General features: G+C 38.0%; 2 protein-coding genes across 2 annotated transcripts in view; both read left to right on the top strand.

Moving 5' to 3' along the window:
* The first annotated feature begins 2,985 nt into the window (after window positions 1–2,985).
* POLR2D (RNA polymerase II subunit D) lies at window positions 2,986–6,537 on the top strand. The gene is made up of 4 exons (XM_085307939.1): window positions 2,986–3,078; window positions 4,487–4,667; window positions 5,057–5,152; window positions 5,905–6,537. Exons 1-4 carry the CDS (start codon window positions 3,006–3,008, stop codon window positions 5,981–5,983), a joined length of 429 nt encoding a protein of 142 aa, XP_085164065.1. The 5' UTR covers window positions 2,986–3,005; the 3' UTR covers window positions 5,984–6,537.
* A 1,370-nt stretch (window positions 6,538–7,907) lies between these two features.
* The window catches only part of WDR33 (WD repeat domain 33), a 68,822-nt gene continuing 57,105 nt past the window's right edge, over window positions 7,908–19,624 (top strand). The window contains exon 1 of the mRNA XM_085307938.1: window positions 7,908–8,036. The gene's annotated coding sequence lies outside the window, so the exon portion shown is untranslated. The remainder of the gene's footprint in view (window positions 8,037–19,624) is intronic.

Here is a 19,624-nt window from a genome sequence, read left to right as displayed (position 1 = left end):
GCAAAAACAAAAAATAATTTGCAGTAAATATGCTTCTGGTACTAGTGAAGCTAGAAGGTAAATTCCTTAAGCAGTATGAAAAGTGGGATGAAGACTCTGGCTAAGATGAGCTTCACGTGACTAATTTTAAATTCTGAGGTCAACCATAAAACTAGCATCCACTGTTCTCAGATAAGCTACAAAGCATCTTCTTTCAACTTGTGCCAACTAGAATATAGTGACTTCTGTGTGTATTTTTTTGGCATATATATTACTTGTTTTTTTGTTTTTTTTGTTTTTTTTTTTTCCCCCACATTTAAACAGTCTGGCCTAAAATTTGTCCAGTACTTTTCATCAGAGGTTCTTTTATGCAGGTATCACTGTGACTGTAGTAACCTTCAGCAGCTCACTGGGAAGATGAGTTCAGGTTGAAGCAAATGTACACAAGATCGCATACTAAATAATTCAGCTTCTAATAAATGTAGAGCACCAGGATAATTCTCCAGAAAACACTTTCTTCTACGTTCACTTCTGTTTGAAATAATAAACAAGAAGAATTACTCATTTAGCATTAGCTTTCTTCTAAAAACAAGTTACAAAAGATGAGGAGAAACCTCTTAAAGATACTTGAAATTAAGATTACTTGCACATTTTTATTCACAATTTAGAATTCTATTTTTATACAAGGTTTATATTAAAAACTGCCTTCTCAAAGATACAGGTTAAAACCAAAACACTTGGTTTTCAATCAGTCCATATTTATGCTGATATACTTCTCTGGCTTATAAATTCTGCTCTCGAATTGTAGTACATGGATCAGTGAGATACTGAGCTTTGTTCACAAACTGTTTCTGCAACAATTTGTGACAAGATGAGCTTTGAATATGTTTTGATGATTGCTCTCAAAACACAGAAAGCCCAGAAGCCTACTGTTAGCATGCTCCTTAAAATAAATATGTAACCTTATGAACTGATGATCAATACCCAGACAGTCAAATCATAGTTTTTCTTTAAATATGGTTGGCCTCACTACTTTTATAATCAGATGAATTCTGATGTAAATTATGTATTGTACAACCAGTCAATAGTATTTTTAGATGTCATATATACATATTAAACTTATCAGATTCTGCAATAGCCCTTTTTTACATTGAGGTTTATTATCATTTTATTATTTGATATTAATATAACTTTATATTACTAATATATGCTCATTCTAGTTTTGAGTATATAATTCTAAAAGAAGTAAAAATAAATTAAGGTAAAATGCTGTGAAAACATAAATTTGAAGAATTGTACATAGAAGACTTTAATGAAATTATAGTCAAGGAACACAAATTAAAAAATGTTTATCTTGTGCAATAATGGTTACTATGGCACACATTAATTAGAGCGGGTGAAATTATTTCCACGGGGGTGTTGATCTATTCCTATCAAATGCTAGAGATGCTGATGACTTGATGAAAAAGAATTTAAAGTTTTGATATCCTAATCTTACTAATCTTGATCTGTCAAAATTCTTGCATTTTTTAAAAGTTGGGGGATGGCACTCCACACAAAAATAATTACTGCTAGAAAGCTGAAAAAGTAAGATAGACTGTTAGCAAGTCAGGACTGTTTTCGGACAGAAATCCTAACAGGATTTCTTTTCCTGGTGAAACAGAAAAAAAGCAAAGGATATTACAGAATACTGTTTATGCTTATACTGTTAATGAAACATCCTTGCTATTAGATCTTCCTACATTTTATCGCATAGAGATTTTTAAATAAATGCTTTTTGTACAGACCTGTGTTGTTGCAGTTGTTACTGTGTTTATTTTTAAACTGTGCCAACACAGAAATTGCCATGGTGGGTCTAACCAACAATCCCTTAATACCCTGTCTCCAATAAATGACAATACTTTTTGACCTAGAATGTGTAATTGTGGTGGCTCCTAGATGATTAAAAAAAATGACCAAATTATTATAATTATTTTTTTTGCATCTGTTCATTTTAGGAAGTTTTGTGCATGTTCATTGGTCATATCCTATTTCACTCACATTAATCTATTGCATTATCCTTTTCTATGTACCTTTTCCAATTCAATTCATAAATGCTACTTAAACAGTCATTATAAGAGAAGAAGCCACTACATTTTAAAAAGGGAAAAGACAGGCATTTTGTTACATTTGGTATGTTTAAGTGACTGATCAAAAATCCTGTGTTCTTTAACTGTATTTTTGAAATTCTACAAAAAAAAAAGATGGAGAAGTAGGTTCCGTATCTGACTATTGTCGCCAGACCTCAACAAAACCCACCCATGATGATGAATCTTTATCTTTCACAATAGCGTCTTTTGCTGTACCTTTAAACCCTTGCAAGTGTCTGGCTTTTTGTTAATTGTTTCAGTTTTCATACACTTAAGTAGAAAGCTAATTGGGAAAAAAAGAGGGAGAAAAAAAGAAATTCATAACCTAAACCTCCACAAGCTCAGCAGAGAGGTTATCTGAGAAGCCATCTGGATTCCCAGTTATTTTATATGCTTCTCTTGTCAATCTGACATGGATTTCCTTGCTTTCTTGTAAATGAAATGGTTTAATTTGCCAGATGTTGCCCAAGATATTTTTATTCCATCTTTCTGCTTGTACCACTTAGCAAATTGGTTTGCAACGAGTTTCTCCACCATGCTTCTCTATCTAGTCAACAAATGTTAAAGATCTAAGTTTTGGTCCCTATATATTCTTACAGCTTATTCTCAGTGCGTTCCTTCCAGCAGCACGTAGGAAGCAATTCCCTGAGGCACAGATGCAAGTCTGTGAGGAGTTCTTCTGTTTCATCGTAAATCCCCCGCAGTCTATTTTTGCTTTTCTTAAAGGGTGCAGGATGACACAGTGAGGTCTGATAAGACGATTAGTTTAAGACTCTTAGGCTGGTTAGGCACCTACACGCGCCCGGGCCGCCTCGCCGGCTCCCCCCGGCGGGGCGCCGAGGGGCCGCGGAGCGCCGCGCCTTCCGGGCGCGCACGTTTCCGGTGCCGGGTGAGGCGATGGCGGCGGGCGGCAGCGACCCGCGGGCGGCCGACGTGGAGGAGGACGCCTCGCAGCTGGTCTTCCCCAAAGGTGCGCACCGCGGGGCGGCCGGCCGGCCGTTGGAGGCGTTGGAGGCGCGCGGCCGTTGGAGCCCGGCGGCGGCCGTTGGAGGCGCGCGGCCGTTGGAGCCCGGCGGCGGCCGTTGGAGGCGCGCGGCCCGCGGGAGGCTGCCGCGGAGCCGGGTGGAGCCTGGCGGCCCCTGTAAGGGTCTGAACCCCCATTTCCTGGCAGGGATCCCTCCGACAGGGACTGGTGCTCGCTGATTTGCCCCAGCTCTGCTCAGCTCTCAGATTTCCCTGCTGCTTGTTACGTATCCCCAAGCGTTAAAAAGTGGGGATAGTAAAGATGTATTTACAGAACCTGAGATAAAAATATATATGTTTATGGAACCTACGATTGCTAGGATAACACTTTCCTTGTTTACGTGCTTCATTAAATGCGTATGCCAGAATAAAAGATACTTCTTTGTTTTGGGTTGTAGTTAAAAGATTCTCGATTTTTGGTGTGACGATCGGTTTCTCATTAATATATGTTGACACAAAGATACAGTTTTATTTTAGAAATCACCTGTCTAGAGCTTGAGGTGTAACCATTGATCTTTTTACAGTAATTTTTCCAGAAATCTATTCTGGAGCTGTGTTTGCTCCTCAGAGATGTCCTGGAAAAGGAAAAATTGAAATTATGCTGCTTCTCTGAGTTATGAGGAAGAGGGTAGCCCTGAAGGACTTTTCTTTTGCATGTTTTCACACTAAAAGATATAGGCTACCCATGACCAGCCTGTGACATTCCTAGTCCATGCAAAACAAAATGAAAGTTGCCAATCCCTTTTTAGCAAGTTAGACATATATATATATATATACATATATATATATACATATATATATATATATATATATAAAAAAGTTTTGAAAAACCACTCTGGAATGCCATCCCTGATCCTGCTGTATTGAACAGCTCATACTGCTGATGGAAAGAAACATATTAGAAGACCTTAATATTGGAATAAATATAGTGATGATTATGATTGAGCAAAACCAAGAAGAGCTGAGCTACTAAAAAGGAAAAAAAGTGCAAAGATTGGTTAACATTTTTTTTCTGTTAATACAGAATTTCAATGAGATACATTGTTTAAGTTCTGCCCAAAAATGGATGAAGACCATGTTGCAAAAATATGACAAATCTGGTGGTTATGGCTGTGAACGCAAAACATGTGCTTAGAAAAAAAAATATATTGGAACATCACTCAAAATACTATGATTTTTCCATATTTTCATTATAAAACACAATGTAATAATTGATGTAAAGACCTTGCACAGTTACATGAAACACATTGTTTTCTTACTGTCCAAAGCTAGATTTGTATACAAAAGTTAAATAAATTGATTTTTCATCCGTGTTTTGCCTTATTTTATGCTGGTGTTCACTCATTCACGTGAAGAATTTGAAACTGCGGAAACTCTTCTGAATTCAGAAGTACATATGCTTCTTGAGCATCGCAAGCAACAGAATGAAAGTGCAGAAGATGAGCAGGAGCTCTCAGAAGTGTTTATGAAAACTTTGAATTACACAGCCCGCTTCAGCCGCTTCAAAAACCGTGAAACCATTGCCAGTGTTCGTAGGTGAGTGGAGGAGTTAGGATATAAGATTATACAGGTGACTTGGTTATGTAATGTTGATGGTGTTTTATGAAAGTAGAGTTGAATGGATATTTTTCTGATTTGGACTTACAGAATTCTGAATCTTGTCTTTCTAGAGAGGAAAGAAACTTGATCATAATTTTTATGGCGGGTTTTACTTGTCTAAGATCAGGCCTTCTTAATGGCTTTGATATCAGTATTTAAATGACAGCGGATTGGAATAAATGAAAATATTTTCTAGACTAGGTGCAGAAAAATTCTGTGGAATTGGGGTTAATAGCTGTGATATTTTTTCTATATTCAGTTAGGCCCTTTTTTCTTTCTTTTTGATCTTACTTGTAATTTTGCTACCTTGTTGTCTTTATCCACAGTTTGCTGCTCCAGAAAAAGCTCCATAAATTTGAATTGGCATGTTTGGCTAACCTGTGTCCTGAGACAGCTGAAGAAGCCAAAGCTTTGATACCTAGGTGAGCTTTTATATAGGTTGAAGAGACTGCTTTATAGTTTGTTGTCATCTAAGGCTAGCTATGGACGGATACTTCTGTCCATCTGTGTTAATGGAAAAGCTTTATTGTCTCCATCTTTCTTCACCTCCCTATTGATCTGTTGGTGCGATAATCTTAATAATGGTGCGATAATTAGTGCCCCTAATATACTGAAGGTAGAGCTGACTGGATTGAGTATAAACAGTTTTAATGCAGGATCATACCCAGCTATTTTTTGTTTCCTTGAAGTGAATGACACAGTACTCCTGTGAACTCCTCTGTGGATAATGTACAATGGGACAGCAACTTCTTCCATTATCTTATCTTGATTTGCTGGCTTACCGCCTGAGATACAGAGAGAGAAGTGAAACACTTATCTGAATTACTCTTTCTCTCTTGTACGCTAGGATTTCATAGTCAGCTCGACCGGTTTATGAGTGTGAGGCTACATGGACTTCTTTCAAAGATTTATTTAAACCTGCACCTGCCTTGCCTTTTTGATACAATGATTTGAAATTGTTCAGGAAAGAGTTATGGATAGTGTTTTCTAATTGAGAGAGGAGGCCCAGCATAGGGCTTACAGTGGTATCTGTACAGTAATGTTACAGCGTGTGCCTTGTGGTACCGTAAAGGTGGGTAATGATGGTGTCAACACTTACAGATATTTGAAATTAATTTGGGGGAGGGAATATTTCTAAAATCTTTAATGTACCCTCATTGGTCTTATCTTCCAGCCTAGAAGGCCGATTTGAAGATGAGGAGTTACAGCAGATTCTTGACGATATTCAGACGAAACGCAGCTTCCAGTATTAAAGCTAATGCTCGTCCCCTTCATATGAACAGAAAAATTGGAGAACTTTGATTGTTTTGGCACTCTGGACCAATACGGTCGCTCCCAGGCTGAGTAAAGGGAGTTGAAGATGAAGAGTACTCCAGCTTGGTGTTGTACATAGAGGCATTCAAACTGGAAATCAGTTTAGCCCTTTTGGTTTGTTACATTTATAATATTGGTAAAGACTCCTGTATGGTGAGAAGAAGAGAGCCTGAAATGTCCTTTCATAGCGGCTCCTGTATTGGTTTCTTCCAGTTCCCTCTCACTGATTTGGGAATCATCAACATGTTTCTGATTTTTAGCAAAGTGCAGATGTGACTTCTTTTTTTGTGAACTACTAAGATAGGGAGAAACTTCTTCTAACTGACTGTTGGAAGGCTTAATGATGGGAGAATCAGGATTAAGATTTTTTTTTAAGTTGATTGAGACAGTGGATTTTTACCACTTCAATAATTTTGTATTATTGCTTAGTGTAAATTAAAAGGTGTTTCTAATTAAGATTCTCTGTTTTGTAAATATAACTTGAGTATTCTGATTTGATTTATGAGACCTTAATAAAAAGAGTAACCTGGAAGAAGGCAAAAAATCTTTATGGGAAAGAACAGCTGGGACAAAGAGAAAGACAGCTGTGTCAAGTCACTGCATTACTGCATTATACTGCACAGAGTTTCACTTACACAGCAAAGGGAAAGAAATGTAATACTATTTCAACTCTGATTTGAAACTTAATGTTGATGAGATGTGCAGAAAGACTAAGCTGTTCAATCACAACTGGTTGAGCTACCACAGCTGAGGCATGTTGCCTCATAAGAAGAGCGTTTATGTCTGCCCTTCAGTGGCTTTATGTCTCTTGGAAGCCAGTAAATCAGACATGTCTGTCCAATAATCACAGTAGCATTAATTGGATAAGAATAATTATTACATAAGGAAGCAAAACCAGAGCAAAGCAATATAGTGAATCCATATTTTATAAGCTCAGTGGCCCCTTTTGATACTGGGTATGGTGTCCAGTAAGTGCTCTCAATGTAGCTCATTTTAATGTGTCCTGTAAAATATTTCTGTTTAAGCAGCTTTAAGAAATTTTATTATTTAAAACATAGAGGACCTTTCTTCTTAATGAGAACTCATATTTTATTCAAAACAATGAGTCTCTGCCTCCTTCCTTACTTCTTGGTAAAACAAAATAATAATTGTAATTGGAAGACAATTGTGGATACATTTCTAAGCTACTCTAAGACTCCAGGGGATAAATATAACAGGCTCGGTGATCTGAAACCATCTCAGGAGATTTGCATCATCCTCCACAAACAGATAAATAACTATAAGCATTGAGGTTACTGCTTGATGGTTGTCCTTGAAATCTGGTAATCAGGATGTGCGAGTGGAAGGGAAGGTGCCTAAGAGAGCTCTGTAGCATGCAGTTGCACGGCAGAGCCGAGCAGCTGGCTAGTCTGTGAGCGGTTTGTGTTAGTTACCTCATACTATTAATACTTTTAGGACTGCTTCGTGTTACGTAGTTAGGCGAGGTGGAAAGCGTGCGGCAACGCGTTTTGGAAGCGATAGTCTGACCTACTCTTGCAGGACAGCGTTGTGAAGGAACTGCCGCCAGCAGAAGCAGGCGAGGCGCCCGCTGCAGACGGCGGCGGGGACGCGGCGCCTCCCGCGCTGCCCCCGGCTCCTCGGCGCGCATGCGCCTGCCGCTTCGCGCCTCCACCTGCGCGGGGCGGGGCTTCCGGCTGCGCACGCGCAGACTGCCTCGCGGCGGAAGGGGCGCGGAGGAAGCACGCCCCCTCCCTGCTGCGCCTGCGCCCTCCCCCGCCGCGCTGCCCCTGGAGGGGCGGGGCCCGCCCCTCGCTCCAGGGAGCGTGGTGACGTAGCGCGTGCGCCGCCCTGGTCGCTGGTGGGGGGAGGAAGATGGCGGCCGGGCGCGGTGGGGGCTCGTGAGGTGGTGGCGGCGGCTTCCGGGGCCTGGAGGACGAGGCGGGCGGCGAGGCGCCGGGGCGCGGAGTCGGCGTGCGGGGGACAAGTTGGACGGTGAGTGCGGCTGGGTGCTGGGCTGCTGGCGGGGCCGGCGAAGGAGTGAGGCGGCTGGGAAACGCGGCTCCCTCCGCCATTTTTAGGCCGCGGCTGAGGAGCGGTGCGGCCGGGGTCGGGAAGGGGCCGAGCCCCGGCGCGGCCCGGGAGCGGCGGGGGCGGAAGTGCGGCCCCGCCTGGGCTGCGGCGGCCTGGGAAGCGGGAGCCCGGGCCCTGTCCGTGGGCAGAGCCGCGCGCTGGGCCCGGTTTGGCGGCACCGGGCCCGCGGGGTGGGGTGTGCTGGGAGCTGAGGCGGCGGCGAGAGCTGGAGCCGGGAGCGGGCACGGTGTCCCCTCTCCTACCCGCGATGCCGCGATGTATGCGTCCGGCTGTGCCTCACCCGAGACTCTTAATCCTGCCTTTTTTTTTTTTTTTTTTAATCTTATTGTTCCTCTCTCTGACTTGGGTTTGCGCAGAGATCAGGCTGTGCCTGCTTGAAGACTCGGGAAGCCCTGACCCTTCTGGGGTAAATGCAGCCACGTGCAGCAGGCACTTGCTTGTTCTGGAGGGGTGAATGTAAAAGATTCTTGAAATGAATGTTATTTCTCTCTTGCTGACTAACTAATAGCTTCTTTGCTATGGTTAGATGGTTATGTGCTTTGACGTGCAGTGTTTTGCAAAATCGGTACTTGCTTGAGCACATCTTCTTGCCTTAAAAAAGTAGTCGTGGGTAAGTAGTTCTGTACTCTGTTGTTTTTGTACCTCATCAAATCCTCAGTCATGATTTCTGAGGAGTATCTATTTTTCTATGTAGACATTACTCCCTTGCCTTTCTTTTTGCAAAAGATGTTATACTTTTATATACTTTTTCATAACTCAGGAGCTACTCTATTGTTCCTTTAAGGAAAGAAGTACTATATGTCTTTGACAGACTATGTAGTTTAGAAATAATATCACAGTATCAGTGCTCAAATATTTGGTTGTTCCTGTCTCCTGAATTCTGTATCAGCTAAATAGAATTTACATCTCAACAGTTGGTCAGAATATTCTGGCATTATTCTGTAACGTAAGAATGGGTGGTCATAAAATAACCTTCAAAATCTTATTCTTAACATCTGTTCAGTTTTCCTATAGCATTTCTAATGGGAGGGTCTCTGAAACTTAACTGAAACATTTACTTTTAACACCTTCAACATGCAAAGAAACATTTGGCAAGTTTTTATATTGATTAGCTGTTAGTATTTTTGCAGTTCTTTGCACAGCTACTATGCAGTTTAGAAGATATGACTTTACATGATCCTGCTACATTTTACTGTTTCAGAAATAGATGGAACTACAAAATTATATTAAAAGCATCAAATTTGAGATGTAAATATTAATATGTGGGAAAAAAATCTCCTTAAGCTGCAGAGAATTTTAGGTACTGTAACTAGCACATATATAAGTAACAAGGTAAACTCCTGTAGCTACTAAAACCTTTTAGTCTAAATATCAGGCACTGAATAGTCTTTCTCTGTTATCCGAAGTGTTGGCCCTCCATTAAATCTCTGCTCTTTCAAGTTGTAGCAGAATGGCAACCAAAATATGGATGTAAAGATTAGACTGTTTGGAACATGAAAATTGAAAAACTCTAATCAGTTTTGTGCTTCTGCTAGCAACAGAGGTCAGCACAAGAAGTACTAAAGATGATGATCTGAAATTGATCTTGATATTAAAAGTGCCTTTTTGCAGTAGCAAAAGAGTGCTTGATTTGGGAAGGGGATTAGAAAGCTCCCTGTTTTCTTCCCATCTCTAAGATACTTAGTCTTACTCACCTGAAAAAAACTCAGCTGTCACGGAGATTTTTGATGTGAGTAGGGATATACAAGGAATACAGTTCACTTTTTACTGATGATTCCATCATAAACATCTCACTTTTTGTACCTGCCAACCTCAGGGCTGGTATCTAGGGAATTTTCATAATTTTTACTAACACTGGAAATGCAAATACTATTTACCTTGCCTGACAGTTTATTTTGGCAAATAAATTATTGTGCAGGAAAGTAGTCACTCATTTTTTACAAAAAAAGCTGAAAATGGTAGCTGTAACATGTTTGTGAATTTTACAAAATTAGTTCATGATAGTGCTAAAAAAATGCTTTGCAGTATTTTAATTTCTTATATCATTCTGTTATTGCACGAAGTTTTAATACAGATTAAAAATACAAATGTATCATTTTCATTGGTGTTTATTTAAAAAATGTCATGGACGAGGAAGTAGTGAAATTGAACATTGTTATAGCTTGGTGATGAGGAGAAGGTGAAGGATGAAAAATGTTAAAACAACTTTTTTTTTCCTCTTGTTGTGAAGAATCTCTGAAAGTGAGATCAGCAAAATAGGCTTTTTGATAACTAAAACAGTTATCAAAACTCATTTTTTTTTATTATTCATTTCACTTCAGTTTAGAGAATCTGTGATCTTTAAAATTGTCTAAAACTTCATAGGAATCCATTCTTGTTCACTGGTATTTAAAAATTACTCAGCATTTAATGGAATGTCATTTCTGGTTCAACCTGCTCTCCGCATTCTAGTTGGATGTACCAACCATTCAGTTTCACAACTGAAACTAAAATGTGATATCAAGTATATAGCTTACTTTCTTTGTTAAAAAATTTTTCTGTTTTATGATAGTACTTTTGATAACACTGGATATTCTTTAATATTAAAGCTATGCATGTCCTGCGATGTGAAGTATTGATTAAAACTATTTTTTCAGCAGTGCACATTTAAGGCTTGTGATAGGTTAGAAGTTTGATGGGAAAAGTTAAGGCCTGAATGTGTCATTGAATGGTGGAAGTGTCTTTTTGTGGCACTTGAGATTAGAAAAGTGGCTCGCTTAGTTTAAAAGTCTTTATTTCAAGTTTCTTTCTCTAGTCAGCTTTAGCTTGCTGATTTGAAAGTCTGAAGGGAACTTGTTCTAAAGAAAAAAAAAAACAGAAACAAAGGCTAGAACTGTAGTACTTAATAGCTCAAGCACAAATCAGGGACATGTGAGTTTAAATCCATGAGTCCTTACTCATGAAGTTTGCTACTACTGACTTGATATATTCCTTTGAGCTGCTGTACTTTTTTGGGTACAATTCCTTCTTATTTGCTTAGAGTGTTTACAATTGCAGTTTATAAGGCACTTCTGAATGCCAAGACTTAATTTTATGCTTTGAAACTAAGCTGACTGGTATTGTTACTGCTTTTTCCTCTGATACTACTACTCTGTAGCAATTTATAAAAGGGAAGGAATGTGGATGCAGACTGATTCTGTGTAGCAAGAATAGCTATGGTCTACAAACAGATCCCAGTTTATGTAGGAATTTATGTAGCTGTTCCTTACTAAAATAAACTTTGTTCATAAAGATGTCTTGTTAAACAGGAACAAGTAAATGCCAGCCTGAACCATATAGAATAAACTCAGGATTTAGATTGCTCTTATCACTCACCTGTAACTTTACTGAAGTGTTGGAGGGTATGGCAGGATAAGTTGAAAGCAACTTTGTAACTAAGGGTGTAGATGAGTTGAAACTAATCAAATATTTGTGTGCTTATCTTGAAATGTGTAAAACAACCCTAGTAGAAAGAATTAGTCATCTATTTCTCGTGGGATTGACCATCTGCTTGGGTCAATTATAAATTATTTCTCCAAATCCACAAAAAACGTATTACAAAATAAAATATTCATGTGTTCCTTTTTAAAGAGAAGTCACTCACTGGATAACAAGGAGTTTGCAATATTTTTGAGGGTTTGGTTTACTTTTATTCTTCATTGTGAAGTTTTGGCAACACAAAGTGCTTTTATTTTGCCATGAGTGTATAAGTATTCATCCAAAAATCTCAGTTTGGCTGGAGCTGCACTTTGAGCTGGGTTACTGCTCCAGTTGATGCACGTACTTGACTTACAGGCTGAGGGCTGCATAATGGTGCAGCTCTATGCTGTCACCCTGTGAACTATAGTTTTGCTGTCATCTAAATTGGCATTGCTGCTTAAAGTAGTAACTTCCTCTGCTTCTAGCCACTTCTTTTGTTTCTGTGCCAGTGGAGGGCATTCAAGAACTCTGTATAGAGTTGTCTTGAGGAACTGCTCTGGGCTTTGCTTAACACAGATCAGTTCATTAGGTGGATGCCAGTGTGGTCACATGAATGTTCATTTTGGCTTGAAAAGGGGGTAATACAGGACAGGAACAAACAATCTGGAACATGGCAGGATTATTTCTTTTGGTGTCAGCATAATTTTAGGCTGGGTTCAGGTCATGATGGAACTTGATCTCAGCAGTCCTTTAAGTTTCTCCCACAGTGCTGAAGTTCACTCAGTAACTATCACTGCATTTAAACTGTTTGATCATGATGAGCGGCACCACTTCCTAGCATTCTCCCCACCTACCCCCATCCCTTTGCCCTCAGTTAGAAGTAACCATCTGACTTTGTAAATGCTTTCTTTCCTATTGGCGCGTGTTTGTAAGCAAGCTATTAAGTTTTTCTGCTGAGAGACACTATGACACTGCTACTAAAATTCTATTTCATGATTACGTCACACACACACAAAAATGATGAATTGCTGAAGTCTGCAAGCCAGGGGACTGTACAGCTGAGTGAGTGAATGAGAGTTAATGCTGTATGCTCATGTCGAAATGCTTGTAGTCTGTTCCTGAACTATGGAGTTTGGAGTTAAATCAATAATCGAGTCAGTCTTCAAACCTTATTTTTTGCAATCTCTTTCTACCTGTGGACACAAACATTTTTGTGTTCTCATCAAATTTAAGCCTGATTTAAANAAAAAAAAAAAAAAAAAAAAAAAAAAAAAAAAAAAAAAGCTTGTTATTTTTCTAATAAGGTTTTTTGTAGATTTTTGAGCACTAGTGAGGTCCACAGCTTCAAGCTTTCTGTAGGGTATAAGGTGAAGGTACTGGCCTAGAACTGTTGACTGCACTTCTGCTTTCACCAGGAAAGCTTGCTGATACTCTCAAGCAGACAATATGAAGTAGGAAAGAAATGGCAAGGGATTTAGATATTTGGAGAACTCTAGCTTTCAGAACTGAAGCTCTCCTGTGACGTGCCTGACTGCTAAATTGTCATTGTCTTGAGGAGCTTGACTCTTTGTATAAGTGGGTAAATCTTACACTGAACTGTGCAGATTTGAGCTATGTGATCTTGGATTTCCTTTACTAAAAATGTATCAGTGAAGAAGGTGAACATACATTTTTTTTTATTGAATAGTACTAAATGCACAATGTAAAGGCTGTTTAGTAAAGAAACTTAAGCATAGTCTCTGAGCAACATTCATATGGCTTCTTAATATTAAATATCAGAATATTAACTGTTTATTCACATGGCAAGGCTAGAAGACATTAATGAGTTGTGGAAGAGATGGCTGCGCAATTCCAATTAAAAGGAAGCGTGCTTTTCCAATTCATATTTGTTAATGCAGTTCTGATTTTTGAATTTAATATTTGGTAAAATTTTGTTTCTTCTCTTTATAATGGTTATGATACAACCTCAGGAACTGGGCCTGGATCTCTTTATGTTGAGCAAGCAAAATAAAAAGTGTCTTGCTGAGGAAAGTCTACAGTTTAATAGTTGTGCAGTTAGTTTTTTTCAGTGCTACAAAAAGTCTTGAGCTCAATTTCTTGAGTTTTGTTTAGGATTCTGTCCTCTCATTTCTTTCAGAAATAATGACTATGGAAAATAAGTGACCTAACAGATGTAGATCGTTTATGCTACGTGACGGCATCATATCATCCCAGAAATAACGTTTATATAAAAAAACAAAAAAGTGACATGTTTTTAAAATCTGGAATTAGCTATGTGGGTTTTCAGTTATGTGAGCAAATGGTACATACAGCATCCATCAATTTAGAAAGTGTTATAATATTTTAAATTCCTTTATATAGAACATCTACATTGGCTGTGTTCCAAAATAACCATCTTTTAAAGAAAAACTCTGCAAGAACTGTAGCTTACCAAAACTATTCTTAAACAAAAGTTCTATGAAACACTGAGGTTAAAACAACAATTGTTAGCACAGTTTGTTTATTATCATCAGAAGCTTGTTCCTCCTTGCATAAAATGCTTTCTAACCTACCAAGTCTAGCATACAGATAGAGGGGTTATACATTCATCTTCCACATCCAACTGCGGCAAAGCTCATGTGTACTAGACTTTTAAGTCTTAAAAGGAGCAGATGTTGGGAAACTACAGTTTTGAATTCCACCTTTATCCAGATAATGTCACTCTCAAAATTATACTTGATCGAAGTGGTGAGTGTTGTTTCCTTTCATTATTCACCAGTAAGTCTCGCTGAGATAATTCATAAGTTATCGTAGTTATTTGTGCTTATCTTTAAAATCACAGTGAAAGAGACTCAGTCGTATGCTTGCCCTGTTACCACTCTAAAATCTGACATTTTAAAGAGCTTTGTGGGAGCAGAGTGGGACCTTGCCTTGCAGTTTGAAAATCCATTGATTAGAGTTTAATGTTTTCCTTGCTCTTGAGATGTTAATAATGAATGCAGGTTCCTTTTTTTTGTTCTTAATCCCCTCATCACTTTCTGACAGTGCATCTCATGAGGGAAGACAGTGTGTTTCATCTGGTGGTTAGCCAATGCGAATGTTTGCTACATAGTCAAAAAAGACTGTGTATTGGTAAGATTACCAATGTGCTACAACTGAAAACTTTGTCACTAGGAGCAAGAGGTTGTGTCTGGGACTGTAAAATGAAAGTGCATCCCTAACCTTATTAGGGCCTGTTGCAAAGGCTTTGCTTGAGTAAGTATTTTGTGGAACACCATCAATTGTTGCATTGGGGAGCATTGTTAATGTGCAAAGTATGGTCTGAGTTTCTTTAGCAGGATCCATAAAGGTCGTTTAGAATCATTGTGTGATTTAGTAAAGTTTGAACCTTCTTTTCCACTCCTGCTATCCTTGTATAAGTGTGTCTCTTGATTAGCTGTGTCTGGGTATAGCAGCTGTAGGTATTCATTTGCAATTTTTCTATAAGCATATCTGCTAATTTTACTGTTTGCAAACCTTGGATTTTGGTTTGGGGAGGAGCAGTAAGCTTTCATCTTGGATAAATCTTTGTATGTTGTCTGCTACATATTTTTATCGAAGGAGGATCAAAAACAATGAAAAATCTCTTTCTGGATATTGCAAGAAAAAGATTGCAGGTACAGTATGCTATACAGTGTTTATTTTGCAGTGTGCTTGTAACCAATACAAGAAAAGAAGATTCTAAACACTGCTACGTGAAGTATGTGAGTAACCTTGACATGTGAAGAATGCTATGGAACAGAGCCCCTGAACTCTCAAAGCCTCTACTTTTGTGTGTAAATTAGCCAGAATGTAGAAATGAGTGGAAATTGCTTTGAACATTAAAGTAGCCAATTCAATAAAAAGTTCCATCATTTTGAAAAGTATCTGCTAAAGAATAAAATCTTTTTGAAGAGAGAATTAGAAAATCTACTGTTAATAACTACTGTTATTAACAGTATATTAATAATGCTAATAACTACAGAAAAACAACTGATCTTTAGCTTTTAATTGTTTTTTTTTCCTTGGACTTCCTATATAAAGGCAGTTTTTTCGTGTGATTACACATGATAGTGCTGTTTTGCTTGCTCTTAGTCCTCTTCTTGTCTTCAGTTTCTTAGTGATGGAAACTTAAGACACCGCTTTTCTGCTTTTATTTGGCTGAGAAACTGTTATGGCTAACAGTGCAGCTTTGTTGAAAGAGTAGCCCATGTAATGCTAAAGAAAAAAAAAGGTGTTCTTTCAGTTACGTAGTAAAGATTTTCTCAATTCTTTTCCTTTTATGCTTTCAACATTTCTTTTACATAAAACTTGCAAGTCATGAGTATGTTTTTGTTAAGCATTCCACAGATAAAAGTTATGAAAGGTGAAGTTAAAGTTGTTACGAATTACGGCTGTTATTAACAGCTAAACTTACTAAAAAGGCTTTGGTATCCTCTTATCAGTGTTAAAGTTACAGCTGTTCAAAGTTTTACTTTGAACTTAATACTTTGATGTATTAAAATATATAAAAATATTAAAATATATATTTTGATTTCATAGTGTGAACAGACTCAAGTTGTCTTAAAATTCTACAACAGCTGTGAACTTCATGTTCTCTTTATCACGGCAGTTCAGCACATTGTTTCTGAATCAAAGATGGTGATTGCCTTGTTTCCCTACAGTGAGTTTTGTCCTGCAGACTGCCGTAGTTCTTCTAGTTGTTTTTCTGTACACTGCTCATAAGGTTCCCTGGAGATTTCATTTTGGTTTGTGCCTTTGTTTTGTTTTGTTTTTTTCCTTCCTCTGCTGTTTGTGTGCTTGATAAAGTGAAGGCAACTGTGGAGTTGTCCTCTATCAGGAGCTGAGTATAGGCAAACGGAAGCAGAATGGCCATGTTTTTTCCACACGGCACCTAAATCATAATTTGCCTCTAAAATCCAGTAAGCTTCCATTTCAATCATGTGTGAGATGAGAAGAAAAGGTGATGACAGCTGGGGGTGTTGGGATTTACATACAGTAACCGCTATAGTCAGGAGGGATCTTGATACACTTGAGAAATGGGCCACCAGACCCCTTGTGAAACTCAGCGAGGAGACAGTGTTTCAGCCGGTGAGGATGAATTACAATTATATTAGCAACTCACTCTAGTAAAAAAAAACAGTCTGGGTTATAATCTATGTGCAGCTCTTGATGAATATCAAGCAAGTGTCAAGCTGAAGGAATATATAGGTAATTTAGGGGGGAAAAAAAGATGCTCTTCTTACTGTTTTAAGTTAGTGCAAGATACTGCAAGTAAATTTTAACTTAAAATTATCAGATCAATAACATTGAAATCATGGCAGCAGACCAAATTCTGTACATCTTTTAATTGACTTTTAAGTGCTGCCTGGCAAACATGTTCATATTGCAATTGGTTGCTTCCATGTTTGTTTTGAAGTGTGACCAAGAAACTTCTTGTACAAGTGCTCCTTTGCCTTTTGTGGGATGCAGAAAGGGAATGTTGCTAGGCCATTCACCTACCTGTGGAAGCAGTTCTCTACTGTGGCCAGAGTGGTAGAGCAGGGCCTGTCTTGAGTTTTGTGCATTAGAGATTTTGATTTTTTTTTAATGATGTGTGTAACTACCTGTCTTCTGTATGCAGTACATCTGTTCTGGAGTGAGTTAGGGCCTTATTGCGAGCATAAAATGAGATAGGCTTGTGGTATCTTACTTGTCAACTTTTCATTTCACATTGTTTTTTGATCAAGTATTTGTTTATTGCTAGGAATGCAAAATTTGAAGAAAGGACTTAAATTTAAGTGTATTTTATGTGCGGCGTAGGAGACTCAACTATTTAGGATTGTTCCCTGGGCTTTGTAGCATGAGACTTTCAGTCTGACTCTTAAGTTTTCCCTTGATAACCTATCCTTCCTTTGGCTTTTAGATTTCTTTATTTCAGATTTTCTGTGTGTATGCTTTCTCTACTGTTCCAGAAAGTACTGAGCTTAGTGTGATTGTATGTGAAACTGGCAAGATATGGGTCTTTTTTTGACAGTTAAGTGTTGACACTACTTCTCAAAGAAGATAAAACTTTTGAATCCAAAAAACTACATCAAAACCAAATTTTGTGCGTTGTACAGTGAAGATTGTTGTTTTCCGGATAGATATGTTAGAAATGTAAAGTACTTTATTCTTTTATACTCCATTATAATTTGTGTGTATGAATTTGGGTTGTGTTTAAAAATGCAAAGGTTTAAACTTCATGGGGAAACTGGGAATGTGAAAATACAGAACTGAAATTAAAGAGAAGAAATTCTGTTTTTGCATTTTTACCTCTCTGGCCATGCCAATGTAGTAAACTCAGGCCTGTGTGTGAAACAAAAATCACTGAAGTATCTCCAGATAAGAAGGTGTTGTTGAGCCGTTTGGCCAGAGTAGTTTATTTTTACCTGGCCAATGACTTTTAAGTAGCTATCTTACTCATTTTTGAGGAAAATGTAGCAGGCAGTGTTTTCATTTGACATTTCATATTAGAATAGAATGACAAGAATTGAGCAAGCTGTCAGACCTTCCCCCATCCCTCCCCACTTTACATGGTCAGAATTTCATACCCGTTTTGAAAGTTTTTTTTTTAATAGATAGAATACAATAGAGAATGATTACTAATGTATATTAAGAATACATTTAAAGATTATAGAGGCCTAGGGAAATGTCTGCTTATTGTAGAGAGTAGTAACATTGCTTAAAAGCAGTCCTGTATACTGTAGGCTGGTATTTTGGTCTCTAGTTTTGTAATTTGGTGTTTTCTGTGGACCTCTGATATATGTGGATAATTAAAGGGTCTACTCTCAGACAAGTAAGAATGGCCTTATTTTTCTTAGGTTTAAACTCACTATACTAGTGTCTGCATACCTTCTAGGAAACTTCCTGGGATCTGCAAATCAACATATATAGAAAACTATGTTCTATTGCCGTGTCTTATTTAATTCTATTGCAGTGTCTTGATTCTAAAGTGGAGCTGAATTTTTTGAATAGTCAAAGGATGGAATTTTATGCAATTTTCTTCTTGTGTTATTGTAGGATTTTTGTCTTTTTTTTTTTTTTTTTTTTTTTTAAACAAAGTATATTAAATTTCACTGCCATGGGACTGAGTTGGGCAACCTGCACTCCATTATTGTATCTTGCTTACTGATACAAACATGCCTTATCACTGTGGTGTGTGCTGTTTTTAACAAAAGTAAGATGAAGTTCTGTTAAGCAGTTCAAAGACAAGACAGGTCACAGAATGACTTTGAAGATGAGAATGTATTTTGGTGACTAGTTTTTAATTTCTTTTTAAATACAGCTGTTAACTCACTTGTACCTGGTGGGAAATGCATCATCTAGGTACAGAAATATAAAGATCCACAACATTTTTTCTGGACTGAATTTCTCTAGCTTTAGCCATTTTACTTTTGATGAGGCAGCTTTATCTGTCCAAAATCTGAGACTTACAAGAGTATTGTAGACTACTTCTGTTGAATTAAATGATGATTTTATTTGAAGTTCTTTAGTGCTTCGCTCAGGTGTACAGTTTTCAAACTTTAGTTGATTTTTATTTTGGTTTAGAAATTGGTTTTGATGTTTTTCCAATGCAAAAGCAAATTGAAGCATGAAGCTTTGCAAGGAATTGCTCAAATTAATACAGTCTTCATTCTGAGTGTCAGCAGAGCATTCTTTTTTCATAGTTTTTCAGAGCATAATTTTCTGTACTGTGAAGGAAACCATTATCAGTCTTTTCCTTGAAGAAATGGTTACATCTGTGTAGAGCAAAAGAAAAGTTAACTCTGTTTTGAGAGTTTAATGCATTGGCAGAAGTAGAGATTTAAGCAATTTTCAGATATATTTTCAGAAAATGTGTTGGAGCTTGCTGCTAATTCTGCTTTTTGCAGCATTTCTAGAGATATAAGACTCCAGTACTAGTAATTATAAATCATGTCTGCTTCAGGAAGTGGAGAAGAGAAAATGTTAAAAACTTAGATTTAAAACTATTTTTTTTTGCTAAGGTTTATATACTCTTTAAAGGAAGAATTGGGAATGTCTGATTCTGGTAA

This window comes from Rhea americana, unplaced genomic scaffold, assembly GCF_003343005.1.
Source record: "Rhea americana isolate MKP2758 unplaced genomic scaffold, rheAme1 scaffold_269, whole genome shotgun sequence".
Classification (NCBI taxonomy): domain Eukaryota; kingdom Metazoa; phylum Chordata; class Aves; order Rheiformes; family Rheidae; genus Rhea; species Rhea americana.
The sequence above is the reverse complement of the archived record's forward strand: the minus strand, read 5'-3'. Positions and strand labels throughout refer to the sequence as shown.